Source organism: Mytilus trossulus, chromosome 2 (genome assembly GCF_036588685.1).
Source record: "Mytilus trossulus isolate FHL-02 chromosome 2, PNRI_Mtr1.1.1.hap1, whole genome shotgun sequence".
NCBI lineage: Eukaryota > Metazoa > Mollusca > Bivalvia > Mytilida > Mytilidae > Mytilus > Mytilus trossulus.
In genome coordinates this window covers 101498320-101516924 of record NC_086374.1, presented here as the reverse complement: position 1 = coordinate 101516924, position 18605 = coordinate 101498320, and the positions used below count along the sequence as shown (strand labels likewise).

General features: G+C 30.6%; 1 protein-coding gene across 1 annotated transcript in view; it reads right to left on the bottom strand.

The window, feature by feature from the left end:
- LOC134708549 (homeobox protein Hox-A1a-like) overlaps positions 1-16045 on the bottom strand; it is a 28465-nt gene extending 12420 nt beyond the window's left edge. Inside the window, exon 1 of the mRNA XM_063569186.1 lies at positions 15354-16045. Coding sequence (XP_063425256.1) covers positions 15354-15924 — 571 coding nt within the window. The 5' untranslated portion in view covers positions 15925-16045. The remainder of the gene's footprint in view (positions 1-15353) is intronic.
- Positions 16046-18605: the final 2560 nt, after the last annotated feature.

Here is an 18605-nt window from a genome sequence, read left to right as displayed (position 1 = left end):
TCTGAATGCATCAGATACATGCGCCAGATACGCCAAGGAACATAGTTTTGAGCATATGCCACCATGATATCACAAATAATGTTACTTCTCATATTTATCATTATAATCATTATTATTTTTTTTTTTTATCATAATTCTATAATTATTATCATAATTACTATGATTTAAAAAATATGAAGTTTACTTTTTATTAACCAAAATAGTAAACCCGAAAATAGATTTGCCTATTTATAACTATCAAAATATAATACGAAAAGTCAGCTTTAAATGTGTCTGATATATAGTTTTAAAATTTTACCAATTGTTTGTCTCATGTATTTTTTAATTAAACTACTGATTTTAACTGTTTAAACAAAAGTTTAATTGGATTCACTGAATAGAATGAATTTATGTTCAAAAGAAAAAAAGGATTCTGTAACATTTTCAAATGATGTTTAACCGTATTCATTCATGACACAAATATGACTGTGCTTTTACATTCTTGAACATGTCTATCCAAACTAAAGAACTGCATTTATTTTATAATTTCTTGACTGTTTGGTTTAGAGAAAAAATCCTACTTTCGTCATCTTTTCATATAACATAGTTACACAGAGAAATCACAATATAATAACTCCTTCATGATGCAAATTTAATTAAGTTCAACAAAAGCAGGCTGTCGATTTATTGCTTTTTAAGTGATTTCAAAACTTAGCTTTACTCTACTGTAAGAATAGAAACAATAGATTGCAGGTAAAGAAAAGAGCTGGAAAGACGCTGATCAAATATCAAGGGATGAAATTATACAATGACTTGAGATTTAATTATATTTACTTTCTTAAATCATGGAACATTAGATTTTCATTTGTGCAAGCGCCACGTGTTGGGTATGGTAATATTTGTTTTCATTGTCGGTGTCATACCGCCAAGACCAAATCATCTTCACAAACGTGCTTGTTTCAACAATTGAAACATGGTATAGTATTAAACGCTATGATCACATTTTTAAAGTGATTGACGATCTTATTCCGTTTTTATATCAAGGAATTAATTTTTCATTTCAATGTATTTCAATGAAAGCTCAGGCGATTAGGTAAACGCATAAACAGGAATATTGTCAGAGTTAACGCGTTTTGAAGTTCACAACAAGTATTCATTTCAAGAAACAAGACAAAGGTATGGTTTTCTACCGTTATCACGCAAAGAGCAAACTTCTTTTGTCAGAGAATAATTTTATACATTTTGATACATTTTAAGAACTGCCAGGGAACAGGAATTCATTCTAAGTTTCCGTAACTGATACTGAAAGAAACGAATTGCAACTTCTGTAAATTGCATGACGACGTACGCAAATTGAACATGGCATCAAGTCAGTGTTAAACATCACACTGTGTGTTTCCGTTATATTTTAGCAATTGGTTGTCTAAAACAATTTTTATTACTATGTCAGGTTTGACAGAAAAACAGTAGGAAATATCAAAAATGAAAAACTGTTATTTCAGAGTAAAAAAAATAAGCAAATTCAAAATGCTAAAATTAGTGCAATAAATATGGAAAAACGATTTTAGTGCTCACTTATCCACGCTATCTTGTTTGCCGTTGTAATATTTCAAAAACTTTGCTTTTTGCCTCTTGTTACAGTGTCTGATGATCAATAACAATTTCAAATCTTTGGAGATCATTCTGAGATACTTTTATGGACAAAGAAAAATGTATAAAATATTTGTGAACATCAAACCACTCTCTTTAGAATATACAGAAATCAACATTATAACTTTGCAAGGAGTTCCAAAATTATTTTTAGTGCAATAAAAATTAAAAGAGAATGCTCTAATAAAATAGAATAAATCAGAAAAGAAAAACATTATGATCTTGTATTCCATAAAGATAATATTTACGTGATCATGGTTCTTTCCCTTCCATACAATAAAACATTAACCCAAACAAATATAAAAGAAAAATATTTAAAACCTTGTAATATTTCAAGCCTTTACAAAGGTCATGCTAGAAATTTAATGGCATCTTGTTTTGGCTATTCTCGTTTCAGAGCCTATCTTTGAAGAGTCTTACCATTCCTAACATTCTTACGTCATCATGACAGACAGTACATGTATGTCTTTAAAACGGACTTGATTTCCATGGTCTATCGCTTTTGATGGAATACGTACTATTTTTCTATTTATGATATAAATATTTTACATATTCGTGTTTCATCGCTATGCTTTGTGCCAAGTAGATGTCTATACAATCAAAACCTTCAGGAATTAGCATTGCAGTAAGATAGACTAAAACCATAGAATTCATTTCGTCAAATAATATCCTCTTAATAAAAGTCGAAGCATTTGAATATATACAAATCTGATAAATATGTGTTACCCTATAGTGACAATGACTTTGGATCATTCTGCCTAGTTAAGGAGGTTTGCTACTCTAATTCAAAATAAACAAGCTTTTCATAACACTAGTATATAATGATAAGGGATAAATAAAGGAACCAAAAAAGCCAAAACAATATATAGGTCAATGTGCTTGTTTTCGAGATATTATCCATTATAATTTTGGCGGGAAAATGTTCTCTCATAGTTATTTAATCATTATTATAGTAGAAGGCTAGCATAGCAGTAGTCTCAGTATCATAAGTTTTAAGGTATATAAGAAATGGCAGTATAGACGTTGCTGTTGTGCAGCTTTTCATTATTCCTTTACATACATTATATACAAGTAGTTTTGTCAATAGCATCATTCTATTAACCCAGTCCACCCTCTTTTCGACATTACTTTTATATATTTGTTGTGCATTTGTTCTCTCTCAGATTAATCGTGTAAAATTTTAATTAAATCAATTTACAATCAATCTGTTATCCTTTTTATTTTTTATTTTATAAAAGTATTATAAGCACTAAGAAGTCCTCTTTTTGGTATCTTAAAATAATTGTATTATTCTAAATTTCTTTTTAAAAGAATGTTTTTTCAAAAGGAGAATGAAAAAGAAATGTGTTACTATTGAAATAAAGGCGGGGGAAATACATACACAATTAGGTTTAAAAAATTGGTTCTTCATCCTGCATCCTTGATGTCAGAAAAACCCCCAAAAAGTGTCGAATCTAAAAGTCAAGTGTACTGTAGCGTATGATCCGATTTTAAAATATAAATGAATGTACATTAACTTTGAGCAAGTAAAATTGGCGAAATACCATAACTTTGTTCAATATTGTGTGACTCCTTAATTTCATTATTATAAACATTGACTGGTTTAATACATAGCTTTGGGAAAACACTAACAATCACAAAATGAATCTCTCCCCCCCCCCCCCCCCCCCCCCCCCCTGTAATGGTGTCTATTTTTGTACTTTCTATCCTTGAAACCTTAACACACATCAAAACACCTCCATATTTAGGATTTATTAGAAAAACGCACCAATGTACCTTTTCTATAATTTATTTACAAAAACTGATCGGAATATTAATATGGTAATGACATTCAAATTTTGTCAGATATTGTTTTATGGGTGATTTTAATTGTTATTGCAGGTCAATCGAATATACCTGTACCGGATCAAAAATTGACAACTTTCATTGTAAATTATTCAATGTGAAAAGGTGCACCAACATTTGTATATGTACAAATACACAAATACTCCAATCGAATATACTTGTACCGGATCAAAAATTGACAACTTTTATTGTAAATTATTCAATGTGAAAAGGTGCACCAACATTTGTATATGTACAAATACAAAAAAATACTCGTATTATTTATTCCATATGTGTAAGAGTTGTCATTCTTGTGTAACATGTATGGCTCATAGAAATGTAAACGTGAGGACACACTATGTACATATACAAAAATACATATTATTTATTCCATATGTGTAAGAGTTGTCATTCTTGTGTAACATGTATGGTTCTTAGATAGGTAAACGTGAGGACACACATTCATAACTTTTTTTTTCGTTTGAAGAAACAGCTGCGGAAAAAATGGACATCCTTGTCTGACCACAATCAACAGAATGTGATTGTTTGTATGAAATTAAAATAACATCGGAAATACAGATATAGATTTAGAACATGTTTATATGATGTTAAATGTCTTTATTTAAACATTTCACAGACATGCTTAATAAAAAAAACCCATCCACGCTTACCTTGACAACATTACCACCAACTTATAATTAAAGCAAAAGTGATTTTGGACATTTATTGGTAATGAACAAATTTTTATCGGATAAACATCGTATTGTATTGGCACAGATATCTCTGATTTTGATGGGAAACACCTGTGCACGGTACGATATATTTAGAAGTGTGTCAAAAACGATAGTATATCCTTATAGAAAATATATTTTTAGATTTCATATCTTTTAACAGATAGTAAGCATTCATTAAACTTAACTGTTGTAATACTTTTACTTTCATTTCTTATAAAAGCACAATAAAATAGGAACGGATTAGTTTAAAAATACCATCCAATCACTTTAGATCAGCAAAACAACATTCTCCTATACATCATTTTACTGTCCGCATTTTACGACTGATCTGTTCAGTTCTGTTCTGATATTAGGATTTGGTCATCTCTGCGTTTTTGTCATCTCATAACATCGGAATGGATTAGCAATCCTTTTACGATAATTTACGTAACAAACAAATAAAAACTTATTATATGATTCGACATATCAATATGACACCTATAATAATCATCAAATTACAACTTCAAAAGAACGATAAAATATGTATATCATCTGAACACCTCAAACATTCAAACTATGACATACACTTTACAACATAGACACACATTAAAGAACATAGAGTCGTTGAGTCATCTTAGCACCTTGTAGTAGACCATGGGAGAAAACGAACATGTCAATAAACAAAAAGGCTATGAGAAAGTGGGTGGTATCAAATGTTAACTGTTTGAAATATTGTCTTAAAACTATATATACATAAAATTAGGGTTATGATTTTTGCATGTAGTCGTCGTAAACTATGTATCTTGTCTAATCGTTTAATATTAGGTCAATAACGTTGTGGTTTATAAAATCGAAAAATGTCATATTGAAAGACAAAAGTTAATTGACAGTATTATAATGCAAAAATTGAGATTTACTATTTTGAAACACTTGTAATTTATGTATTTAAAAAAAACCTTCAATGTTGGTCTTATAAAACCTTTTCAGGAAATGCTAATTTTAATCCATATTACACAACTGGTATATGTACAATGTAGGTTATTACTATAAAAATGAATGGGATTTGACAAGGCCTGAGTTAAAAGTTTGAAGAATTAGCATGTAAATTTTCATTGCACTATGGTTAGTTGTCGACACAGTGGCATAAAGGATGACTGTGATTTGTTCAAACATTTGGTTTATGGCTCGCAAATAGTATGAAATAAACAAAAAACAAACAAATAAAGTTTTTGGAATTGATATTCTAGAATGTCAAAATTAAATTGAATATCCGTGTTGTTAGAATTATAACATACTTGTAGTCTAGAAGCAAAGACAACACCAAAACTTAAAAACTTGAAATTTATACAAATTCTAAAGTTTTGTTCTATTGTACGACGATGGGAGTTTTTTAACGACCTTGACTGGCTATACACCCCTTGCACGGTCGGTTTTGTAGTACATTCAGCCATTACAATTTTAAAATTGAGTAATAAATAAATTTTAAAAAATATACACAGAGAATTATTTATTCTAATTCTATATGTAATGCTATTAATTTGATTATTTTAAGTCTTTGATTTTGAACCAATAAGCAACCGAGTTTGTCTTTAAAAATGGAAAAGTTTTCATTTAATTTAAAGCATTATTGCAGCTGGTTTATTGATAGAAATGGTACGATTTAAGGTCACGAAAGTGAAATTATGTCAGATTACTAAATCTACAGTAATATCTTCTGACTAAATTCGTTTACAAATCACCGGCCTAGCTGATGGCGATTTAACTGACAAACTTGTCAAAACATATGATTGATTCGGGAAGTTTGTACCAATGACAGTAAAAATGTGTCCCAAAACACGTTATAGACAAGTGTGTAACATATGAATCGATGTCGGTGCAGAGAGAAATCCGAATTTCTATATTACAGTTCATCAGTCATTTTTGAAGTGGCCTGCCTTCATTCATCAAACGATGAAAATATAATTTGTAATATATGATGACTTTATAAGTTAATAATTTTGTCACTTTATTACCACATTTATTAACCCCTATTAACATTAGTAATATTTACATTTGTGGACACATTTTTCATTTCTTTTAAATAATACATAATTTGACAACATACCCTTAGCCAGTCGATATTTGGTGATTAAAGCGTCAAACTTAATGCGAGCATATTACATTGAACATGAAAAAACCTAAATATTCTTCAATAATGAAAATATGTTCAGATATATAAACCACTTATATTCAATGCTGACTTTCATGAAAAACGATGTTCAACATTCCACAATAGAAGTTTCGTCTCAATACATTACAAAACAACATAAACAGATGTGGTTTAATTGTCCCAATGAGACAACAATTCAGAAAAAACAAAAAAACGAAGATTTTAGCAACAATGTGTCCCCATACGGCCTTCAAAAATGAACAAAAACACAAACCACATAGCAATTTTTAAAAGGCTATAAAATTTATATTTTGATATAATACCTGATTTATGTACAAACTATATACAATTATGATCGACAACTACAAACGACAACAGCGAATAACAGGCTCCTCACTTTGGACAGGCACATACAGAATATGAGAATGCAAAAAAAAACACACCGTATAAACTGTATCTATTTTCATCTCACTCTTTTACTTAAAGAAGAAAGAAGATGTTCTTGGCAGAACTTTCAGCTTCTCGGGAATTCATTTACAAGGAGAAAAGGACGACATATAGTGATGCAAAGCCATGTAGTGACCTGTCATTGAAAACTTCAACTACATTTTAACTCTGGTTGATAACTGTCTCATTGCTCATTTTTATCTTACTTCCCCCAACCTCGCGTACATACTAATAGGTCACCATTGAAGAAGTAGGTTTCATGTACTGTTACAGGGCAGTGAATTTGCAAATTTTAATAAATGTCATATTTGAAAATATATCAATTATGGTATATTTACAAATGCAAATTTACATTTGACATTTTCCAACTTACAGGGATTGTATTATTTTAGTGTATCGTGTAAATTATATTGTGAACAGCTATATGAAAAAAATATTCAAGATTTAGATTATAATGTTTTGTTTAAATGCTTGCAAAAATATAAAGATCTGTTCAAAAGTATTTCATTTTTCAGCATCTGTGTCAGGAAAATGAGAGGTTTGTATATTTACAAAATAGAAGTGAAAATAACTTTCCTATCTTCAACTGTAGAGAACCCGAATTAAATAATATCCCCTATATAGAGTTGATATCATAATGTTCTGTTGAACCATATCATTATTTTAATATGAAAAAGTGTCATTTAAGACTATATTCTGACTTGAGGCAAGGATTCTAATTTTCTAAACAAACTATTTCATGTGATCGACCTGATAAGACCGGTATCATAGTTAATCTACAAAATGAGTTTATAAATTGTTAAAAGGAGGAGCTTTTTACGTGTGTATTTAGAAAGTAATAAAATCTCTTTGTTATATCAATATTTGCACATAAAACAGATTAGATAAAGCAATTTAGTCATCATTGATCGACTGAATATCAATAAATGGATTTCTCTCAATGAAATCGGTTTTGAGAAAATATTTATAGTGGGTGTGAAATATAACCCGAATAATCAAGTCCCTCTCCGTTATTGACTCTCAAACTCGGCTTAATATGGCCATCGTAGAGCAGTAGAATATATCAAATGAAATATTCCGGATGTGTGAAATTTTGATTTTGCTGACTGTCACCAACCATGTTTTCAATTATCGGCATTTTTCATTTACCGTAACAAAAACAAATTGGTCCATATAGTGCTATGCGATTACTCTCCAATAAAAGTATAAGTCTATTATTAAAATACAGCTATATAGTGAGTGACGTGTGGCGTTCTATATTTTGTCGAGAGATGAATAGTTTATATAATATTCTGAATTTGAAGTTTTAAAATATAAAACATTCTAGTGGTATTAAAATATTTTTTCAAAGAATCTTTAGTTTAAACATATTTATTTATAGTGGATTGGGAAACAAGTTTTACAACTTATATTAATCCCTTTCCACTTTGCGGGTGCGAGTGGCAGCATTAGCCTACTTTTTTTCGAAATCTACAAGGGTGTCTTTAACGTGCAAGAGATATGGCTCTCTCTTAACACGGGCCAGCCATTTATCGTCCCCGTCCGACGGACTATCATCGTTTCCTCAAGACCATACTCGCAAATGGTGTCAAGGGAGAGCCGAAAATTGAGTTCCTGAAATTTTCATCCCAAACGGGAATCGAACCAGGAACATTTGTGTTCTTTAAGTAACAGTTTTTAAGATCTACCATTATAATTTCTTAAAATTGTCATATTTTGTTTCAAGTGGATAAACAGATTTGTAACAAATAAAGTTTTCGTTATTGCATTCTTTTATCTATAGTCGGTGCCATAAAGCTCCATAAAATTTGCGTATGCAACTGTTTACCAATAATTCAATTCTGCAAATAATTATATAGTTTTCAATTAAGATGCAATTTGATGTATTTTAAGAATCAATTCGCTAAGGCTACAACCATTTGATTTTCGGGGGGGGGGGGGGGGGGGGGATTTTTTTCTTTTTCGGACAAACTTTTAACAGTCTATTTTTATCGCGACAAGTTGACAATCTACCAATTAAACTATTAAGCAGTAAATAAACTATCAAGGACGACCATACGACGATATCGACTGATCGTTTATTGCTTAACGTCCAGTGGATAATATGTCATGCATGTTCAGGACGACAATAGGACTAGAAGGTGGGTATCTTCTGAGAAGTCCTAGATTCATGGTCGTGGGGCCCAACACGTATTCCAAAAGGCCACCAGACGCTATAGCCATACATAACGACATTAAACACTTGACTGTGTACGCAGGCAAGACAGAAACCCAACAACAAAACAATCAATCATCTAGAATAAGAGCAACATGAGTCTTCAAGAACAGACTGATGTCTCATAATAAAATATTTCAAGTTCCATAAATCGTCCATAAAATAACAATTATTTACCATAATCTAATGGACTTCAGGCTCTGGGCGGGTGAAAGTTTTACTAAATATGTCGCAGATCGGGTACTGGGTAGTCTAATTGCAATTTGAAGTCTGGTATCTTCTATGATGAGTTTATGTGTATCTTACTTCGCAAAATGATAGCAAACTGCATACAGATAACAACCCAATAGATTGAATGCGATTGTTATTTACGTGACTATTGGAGAAATAAAAAGCACGTGTAACCTAATATACTAACATCGCATAAGAAAGCATTTACTAGTAATCTCAATCATTTTAAAAAGACAATAAAGGCAGACGTTTCTGTCCATAATGATTGAATTCTGTTTCCGTCATTTGCAGTTTAACTGGACATTTCTGAGCAGCGCAATTACCACCGTCTTCAGCGGAAAGAGCTGTGATTTAAGGTAGACAGTTTAGAAATATCGTAATTAACGTGATCTTCCACGAGACTTCTACGTAATTAAAGAGCGTTTGTTGTCTTGTAAGTGTTAAGAAGAACGGACATTTTGATGATAGGTGTGAAGAAAGGGAAGCAAATACTAAATGAGAATTATAATTAAGTCTGAAAGTCCGTGACGTCAAATATTTGTCTCCCAGTTACTAATATATTTCGCGTTAGTTACCTTTACATTGTAAAACACTCATTTTTGGATAATTTAGGTTTACCAAGGGTGACCTATACTTGTTAATTTCTGTTACATTTTGGTCTCTTGTGGAGAGTTGTCTCATTGGCAGTCATACCACATCTTCTTTTTATATTTAAACATAGAGAATTGAAGTTTGGTTGGCTAATTTTCAATGAATATGATTTTCTTTATGGAACTTTTGATAGTAAAAAAAGGCAAGTCACTATAGATTTGATCATATATTAATATTTCATAATAAAATTAAGAGCTTAAAATAGTTTAATGAATTATAAATATATATAAGGCATGTCTGTGGGATTAAATTTCAAACCACGTGAAGCTGGCACTAACATATTCGAACCATTAAGCATGAAAAAGGAAGCAGAAAAGTTTATTCCATGTCGACTGTTAAATGGGGAGAAAATCGATCAAAACAACTTTTATAAATCATTTCTAAAAAGGACATGATTTTAATTTGATGCCTCTTTTAGCCTCTTGTATCTGCTTAACCTGTCGATATTCCGAAAGTGATCTCTGATGCAGGGCCGCAGTTAATGTCTCAGGATCGCAGCTAATGTCTTAATTCATCGATTCTTGGATGATTATTATGTTAAATTTTACAGTTCATACAATGGATGAAAGATGATCGTTTTCACGTTGATTTAAATAGAGAAAGAAGAACAGCATCTGTTGAAATCGGACACATAAGGTGTTTGAAATATTAATTTTTCGTCGGGCATTCATAATGGGGCCAACGGGGACTATAAGTAAACTGTGGTTAGTGTAAAGCTTTACTTTTATAAAGCAAAAAAATATAATGGTTCTTTAATGAATTTATTTTTATATCAAACCATGAATATAAGCGATATAATCACTTCTTGGATGTTGAGAGGGATATTAAATGTTTTGCAGTCATTACCCCTGAATAAGGCCTCTATTACGCCATTCTTTTTTTACGTCCCACTGGGATAAGACGTGTGCCCTTTTATGAAAAAGGTAAAAGGTATGAAAATATTTGAATTACTAATATCGATAAGGCACAAGTTTCAAATAAACAGCTTTATAACATTCTATCAAAATGTGTATTATACACAATATAACAGTGATTTTAAATTTCAAATATTGTTAAAAATTAATGGATGCAGTTTTCTGTTTTGAAATATTTGTAACATATGGTATACAAAGATATAAATTAAAATAATAATATATATTAAAACGAATTCCATTTCAAAGCTTCTTTTAAACACTGATAGTGCAACAAACCAACCGCCATCCCTCACTTAACCCACTTACCAGGGTGCAACCAACGTAACCATCCCTTGCTTAACCTACTAAACAGGGTGCAACAAAAGTACCCATGCCTAACTTTATTCCCACTAACCAGGGTGCAACTAACGTTCCCACCTCTAACTAAACCAACTAAAATGAACGATTTAAAACCATGTTGGAAACTAAATTTTACTTGTATTTAAAAAAAAAATCTATTTGCAGTAAACAAAATTATGTAGGCATTCAAATTGTAAATTTTTGTACCAATACAGTGTTCTTGCTGCTTCGGGACATATTTTAAGGTATAATCTAAAGAATCTGTTTAATGCACGTTTCTCGTATTCTCAAATATGAGTCAAACGTATACCATATATCATGTACTGATCTACAATTTCATATTTCTGAACATTCCTACTTCTTGCGGAGTCATATATTATCTCTAGAACGTTTGGCACCGGTTGAACGTGATAAAACTTCAATGTGTATTTTATTAATTTACATGTCGACGAAGATCCGAATAATTTAATAGAAAAGCAAATTTACTAATAAAAGACAATATTTACTTTTTACTTCTAAAGTGGATTAGTACATGCAAGATATTGAATGGGTAGACTATACTACTCAACTTTGACTAGTAATGTAAACACTGGAAAGATTCAGAATAGAATAGTGAAGAGCCAATTCTGGCGGATGCGTTTGGCTTAAGCAGACGACAACATCGACTACAATTGCAATGAAACGCTGCTTTTAAAAAATTATCTGAACAAGTATGTGTCTTTTAAACCAAATCAACCCTTTTGATATCAAACAGGCAATTATAAATTTAATACACAATCCTTCAAGTCAAAATACATTTGTTTGTTTCTAAGGGGGTTAAAAACTGAAAAAAGTATATTCGATTCCCTACTTCCATCAATATCATATTAAAAACGGGAATTGTTGCCTCTTTTTTTTTTTTTTAATACAAAAAAAACAGATATGTTAACCGTTATTTTCATTGAGCATTTTTATCGTTTGATGAACTTGAAAATAGGTAATAAAAACAGAAAAAAAAATACAAGTATATAATTCGAACCCGTATGAAAAAAATATCTATACATAATAAAAGAGTTATAACATAATTATAAGAGTTTTTTAAACTATAAAGTATCGTTTATTTTTTCTTCTAAAACCAAATTGACAACTGCCCATCCAAAAATGCAAACATTCCAATGAGAATATTTTCCCAATCGCCAATTGTTCACATTCATGAAGATTATCCTCATTGAGAACTGGGCAATACATATATGGATATTTACTTAAAAGAAGTTAACATGGAATTCTTGTCCACATTCTGGTACAAATAAATTCCATTTATAAACTCTAAAATGCCTTATTTATTTATCTCGCTAGACAATATAGGCATAAGGGATTAAAAGGTTAGTAGAGTTTATTAAGTCTAGATCACCAATACTATGTTTATATATTTGGTGATTCCCAAAACATGATGAAATTCTATAAATATCAACAGGTGTAAATAACAACACCAGTGAATCAACGCCATGGACAATGATAAATAGTCTTCATAATGGACATTATATATTTTACAAGTAGGGGGTGTAATTATACAAGGAAACGTTGTCAAACAACTTGTAAAGTTCTCCTGAAACATTTTTCATAAGATGTGACAAAACTATGACAGACTTATCATTACCCTTAAAACATATAATCTGCCATCTTGTGACAGGAACTTGTCGGTCTAATGTCTTTACTTTTATAAAATTGGTATATTTCTCAACAATTTGGTCGCAGTAAAAATGCGTATTCAATATTTTTCCTTTCCACGTGACATATGATTTTGTAAATAAAGAAAAGAGGGGTGAAGGTATGTTGGTGGGTTGTTAAATAACTACACTGTTTTAATTTCGAAAAATAAATTTTCCAAGCTGCAAAGTGAAATTGGTTGGAAATAAAACAGATTTTAATTTGTAATATACTGAATCGGGTTCGGGATTTAATAGATATGAGAAGATGTGGTATATGTACACGAGTGCACAAGAATCATGAACGATTTGTAATTATTTTATATAAGGTCTCGTGTAAAAAGACTAAGAAGTCGTTTTTTATACAAAGTTCTCACTGACCAAGCAAGAACAAAATGGGCAAAATAACAAGGACATAGTTTCATTTGATGGCGCGGTCTATCATAGTCACTAGTCATTCAATAGCAAACAGCTTCACTTATTGCAGGAATTTTGCTCATAACAATAAAACGACTTTCCCGTGATTAAGAAATTAGCACTATTGCAAAATTGACAACAGAAATGTCTAAATAAAAATCACGTTTACTTGTTTTGTATAGTCATCCGGTAAATAACAATTATCTATATAAACATATATTTTAAGGTTTTGAGATCAATATTCCGCCTTTTTATTATTATTCTAATTGTAGCATACTTTTAAATTAGTAAAATTTAACCACATCAGTCATAGGATAAATCAAGGCTAAACATGTTATGTTAAGATCGAATCATTTATTTATAAGTTTTCTCAATCACCTTCCTAATTAATAAGACAATAAATTTCAAATTGAAATTAAATATGTGAATCATCCGTGTATTGTTTCCCATAAAAGACACCACAACTATTTTTAATTTAACCGCAGAAGTCAAGATACAGATCAGGTCTATTAGTTGTTTTTCTCTAAGGCGTAATTAATTAGCTTTGCTTTCGAATTTAAAAAAAGCGTTAATACATAGAGAACTACGATTTTCCATATGCAGTTGTATATATTTATAAAAAGCATGAAAGCATCTTATCATCTATTTTGATTTGTTTTAGAAATATTTAAAAAGACAACAAAATATAAACAACTTTCAAAGTTTCTTTTTGAAGGTTTTACAACCCCCCTATAAGGATAACTTATAAAGCACTCAACATGTCAAATATTATGATTTAATTCTTTAATTCTTTTTACATATTTTTATACTTATGTAATTTATTGTCAATATTTGTTCTGATCAAAAGATTGAAATGCCTCCCAGAAACAAACCAAAATGTGGTTTACAGTTTTGTAAAATATATGTTTTCCTTTGTTAAGCTTTGATTATAACCGTTCTCGTTGGGGCTTAGTTCAAGATTATACATCTATATAAAAACAACTGACCGTTAGAAAAATAATTGTTGAAATAAAAATTAAATTTCCTATTTTCAAATTCAAATAATTCCAATTTCTAACGAGTATCTATGAAAAGTTTAGATTTTCAAGTATATTATCATGATATGTTAATAGTATGTTCGCTTCTTTTTTCTGTAATTATGCTATTTTAAGACCTTTTGATACAAGTTTATTCATTGTATTATCAAGATTTTATAAGTTCTATGAATCGTATTTATAGAATTGAAAAATAAATATATATATTTAAATACTGTTCAGCCTTGTATGTGGCTGATGAGTTTGAAACCGGTAGCAAATTTTCAGTTTACTTTCCATTTCTGAAACACATGCAGCGAAAGTGGTGTCTTAATATATATATTATAAATGATAATCTTTATATTTAAACCTTAAATTTAATTAAAATTGAAATATCTTTGGTGTGGTTATTAATGGAAAACAGTCCTTCAAAATAGAAATATATAAAATTTGATAGTGTTAATCGTTAATTGAAGAATTAAATTTAATATCCTTCTTTTTTTAATTTGTGGCTCGCCAAATCTTATGCTTTTAACCAATTCTATTTGATCTTAATTTTGTTGAAATTAGAAAGCGACAAAAATAGATAAAAGAAATGCCAAATTAAATATTTAGAAGAATGTGAAATGTGAATTTACAAATTCATATGTTTTTATAATCATATCACATGAAAAATGATATTTCCGATAAAATGCATGCTGCGTATCTTTCAAGATTACGCCGAGTATATTATTTTAGATAAGACTGCATTATTTTGAGAATACATTTCAACACAATAATTTGTTAACTATTTTTTTTCTCCCCGAGATCTGCTATCTATTAGCATCGACCAATAAACCATTTGAAAACAAGAGGAATAACATTATTCTCGGTAATTTACAAGATTCCGATGCAATGAAAACATTAAAACAAGACAAGTAACTATTAGACAAAATTATTAACCAGATACCACGAGACTTTCTTCCTGTGGTTTATGTGTATTCCTATTTGCGTCAAAAGGAAAACTCACTGGGGAGAAACATACGTATACAAACAAAACTGTCATTATACCGATCATAAACTGTCAAAAAATAGAACGTTACAATATAACACAGTAATAAACAAAACATGGACTTTTTTACACTACCTGTTTTCGGGGTGTTCCGTTTTATTTGCATCCACCGAAACGGCTTTGTTTGCAGTTCTTGTCCAGAAATAGGCTCCTGTTTTATTTGTGTTGCATGTGACGGTTGCTGAAGTGAAGAACCATACGGGTTTGACAACGAACACGATCCGTAATTTTCTAAACAAGCGTTAGGATAGTTTGTCCGTCCGGGAGATAGACTCATCTGAGCCCCTCCAAGATGAATGTCACCGTTTATTGTCAACCCATTATGATTATGCCCATTTAAGTAATTGTCCACCAAATGGCTTTGGTTTTCAGGTAGATCATATCCGGAATTTCTCGAATGTCTTGGAATGATAGTGGAATTAACTGGATATGAAAGACACTGTCCGTTTCCAAGTGAAAGGTCTACTCCGGACAAATTGTGTGGAATGACATTTTCTGATCCGTAATAATTTTGTCCCGTATCTAACGAACGATTATTAACAGCATTATATCCATAAATATTATTTGGGATTTCTGAATTAGAATAACCGTTTCCATAATGTTGAGAATCTAAGTTACAAAGTGTGTAATCACTCTCTGAATTCATAATTTAGAACGTTAAATTGTCAATAGGGGTGCCTAAATTAGCCCGTCGATCTAAAGATAAATCTAAAATAAATGAAGCTAAATTACAACTTGAAAATGACAAGATTAGAGAGACTTATACCAGCCACGTGACAATCTCTATCCAATCACGATCAATTTAACTACATCAGTTGGTAGTCAACGTTTGATTGATGGATTATTTCACAAACTTACTCAGCCGTGACGGAGATGTCGACGGCCTTAAAAACAATCATCAATGCTTTATGAACTCGTTTTTTGTGTTTATTTTATGCAAAACCCATACAAAATGATTGGTTCTGATTCTTATATCAATATTTATTTTTCTAACGGTATTGTTGATTTTTGTATTGGATGTTATCATAACTTGATTATATCATCAAAGAACAAAATCGTCTTTTTTGATTTACCTGTACAGGTAAAATATGATATTATTTTCATATGATTTGTATATGATCTGCCAGAGTCAATAGACCGTAACTAGATACACATGGGTTAAATTTTTGTTTGGAAAATACATAATTTATCGCAATATTCATTTTTCGTCAAGTGGTTTTATTTTAGATAGCTCGGTATGAAGTGTAATATATCTGTCATCGTTGTAAAGCAAAACCACCACGAATGCATTTGCCATATTTCCCAATCAGCGGGGATACGCTAAGAAAAAATAACTTTCAGCATCTAAAATTCTTATTGTAGCCAGCCAAATCTCTGACAAAGAAAAATCTATTCAAGATGAGAAAATGTTATCGTAACACCATGATTCCAAAATAACTATTTTACATTTAACAAAGGGTTAAACGCTGAGAATATTTTATTACCAAATATTATGAAAATAATTTTAATATTTTCAAGGAGACTTTTATTTACTTTTTAAAATAGTTGTTGGGAAATTGAACTATTGAACGGTCAGTAATTTTCATTTTAAACTCGGATCTCTTAACATGCAATTACTCCGGTTTCATAAAACTATTTTCCCACGGACTAACACATAGTTCGTCATGTTGCAATGTTTGTGCTCTTACTACAGTTTTATCCTTTTTCGTAAAAATAAATTCAAGTGCAGAAGTATTAAAAAATACAATTGTATTGCAAAATAGATTAATTTATATTATATCAGTTTCAAGTATTTTCAAAATAAGTATATAAAATCTCGAAATCAATTATTCATTTATCTGGAATTTGATGCGACTGTCATACAAGTGAGAGATTAAGCTAGTTTAATTCACCATTTTCTACATCAGAAAATGCCTGTATCTATAGTGAGGAATATGACAGTTGTTGTCCATTCGTTTGATGTTTTTGAGCTTTTGATTTTGCCACTTGATTAAAAACTTTCCGTTTAGAATTTTCCTTGGAGTTCAGTATTTTTCTAATTTTACTTTGTACTGCCGCAAACAATTTTATTCACTGTCACATTGATCCAAGTATTTAAAAATAAGTATATAAAATCCCGAAACTATTCATTTAAACAGGGATTGAATAAAAAAAAAATATCATTAAAACCAAGTTTCCGCTCAACAATCTGTAGGTATACTCCCGAGATTGTGGTCTATACTCTCGAGATTATGGTCTTATAACGTTCCAGGTACTTAGCTGATACTTTATCTTGATAGATTTTTATCTAATTTACAACTGAAAGTGATACCTTAAGTTCATTTAAATCATTTACAATAATAAAATAATTATAGTATCTGCAAAATGCTTGTATATTTTATGCTTAAGGCAAATATTTGTGTGATGATACTTTTGCATGTTGAAAAAAGGATAACGTTGAAAATACAAAAATAGTTGAATAAAAATATTTATAAAAAAAAATATAGCCCTTATTAAATGGTAAACATGATTAATAACTCACATATACACATAACATTAAATAATCAACTATTTCATTCACAATTTGCCTGAATGGTGCCGGCGTTACATGTTAGTGAAGTGAACAGAAGAGCCATAAACTTATTTACAATTTGCATACACCTATACCAAGTTCCAAATTTCGACTCTCAGTCAGGGTGACTTGACACAATCATTAACTATACTTATCTATTCATACGTATATACAGTTATACCAAGAGCTAACAGTGGCGTATACGTAGACAGGGGTAAATGGATGTGGATGTCAAACTATTGCAAACAAAGTCGCCGAGCGGATCGAGGCGAACACCCAATTGGGACCATTTTCTGCAGAAAACGATATATTTTCGGCCTTTTTCTTAGAATGCATTTAAACTTCCCCTAGATTCCGACACTGGTAAGATTTTTGTTTCTAATCCATAAATAATAGCCTTGAAAATATTGAATAGGGTTCCAATGATAATTCTATTTTTTTTTATTATTTACAAAATTAATAATTCAGAATATTTACAACAAAAAATTCAGCCTCAACAGATGCAAATTTTGTAATAACATTTTGTCTATCCATTTCCGCTTCTCAGACGTGCAGCGCAGTGAGAGCCGATAGACGGTTTGTTCTCATCGTGGTACTGATTTGATTATGTTTATTGCACTAAAAGATCTCTCTGCTGTGGCTGTTGAAGCAGGCATTGTTAGAAGGACAAATATTATTATTAGCAGAAATGTTCGGATAAAGATATTTTGAGAGTTTTGACAAGTGTTTTGCGGACGTCTTTGGTTTCGTTCATCATGGCCATGCTCCATCTGGTT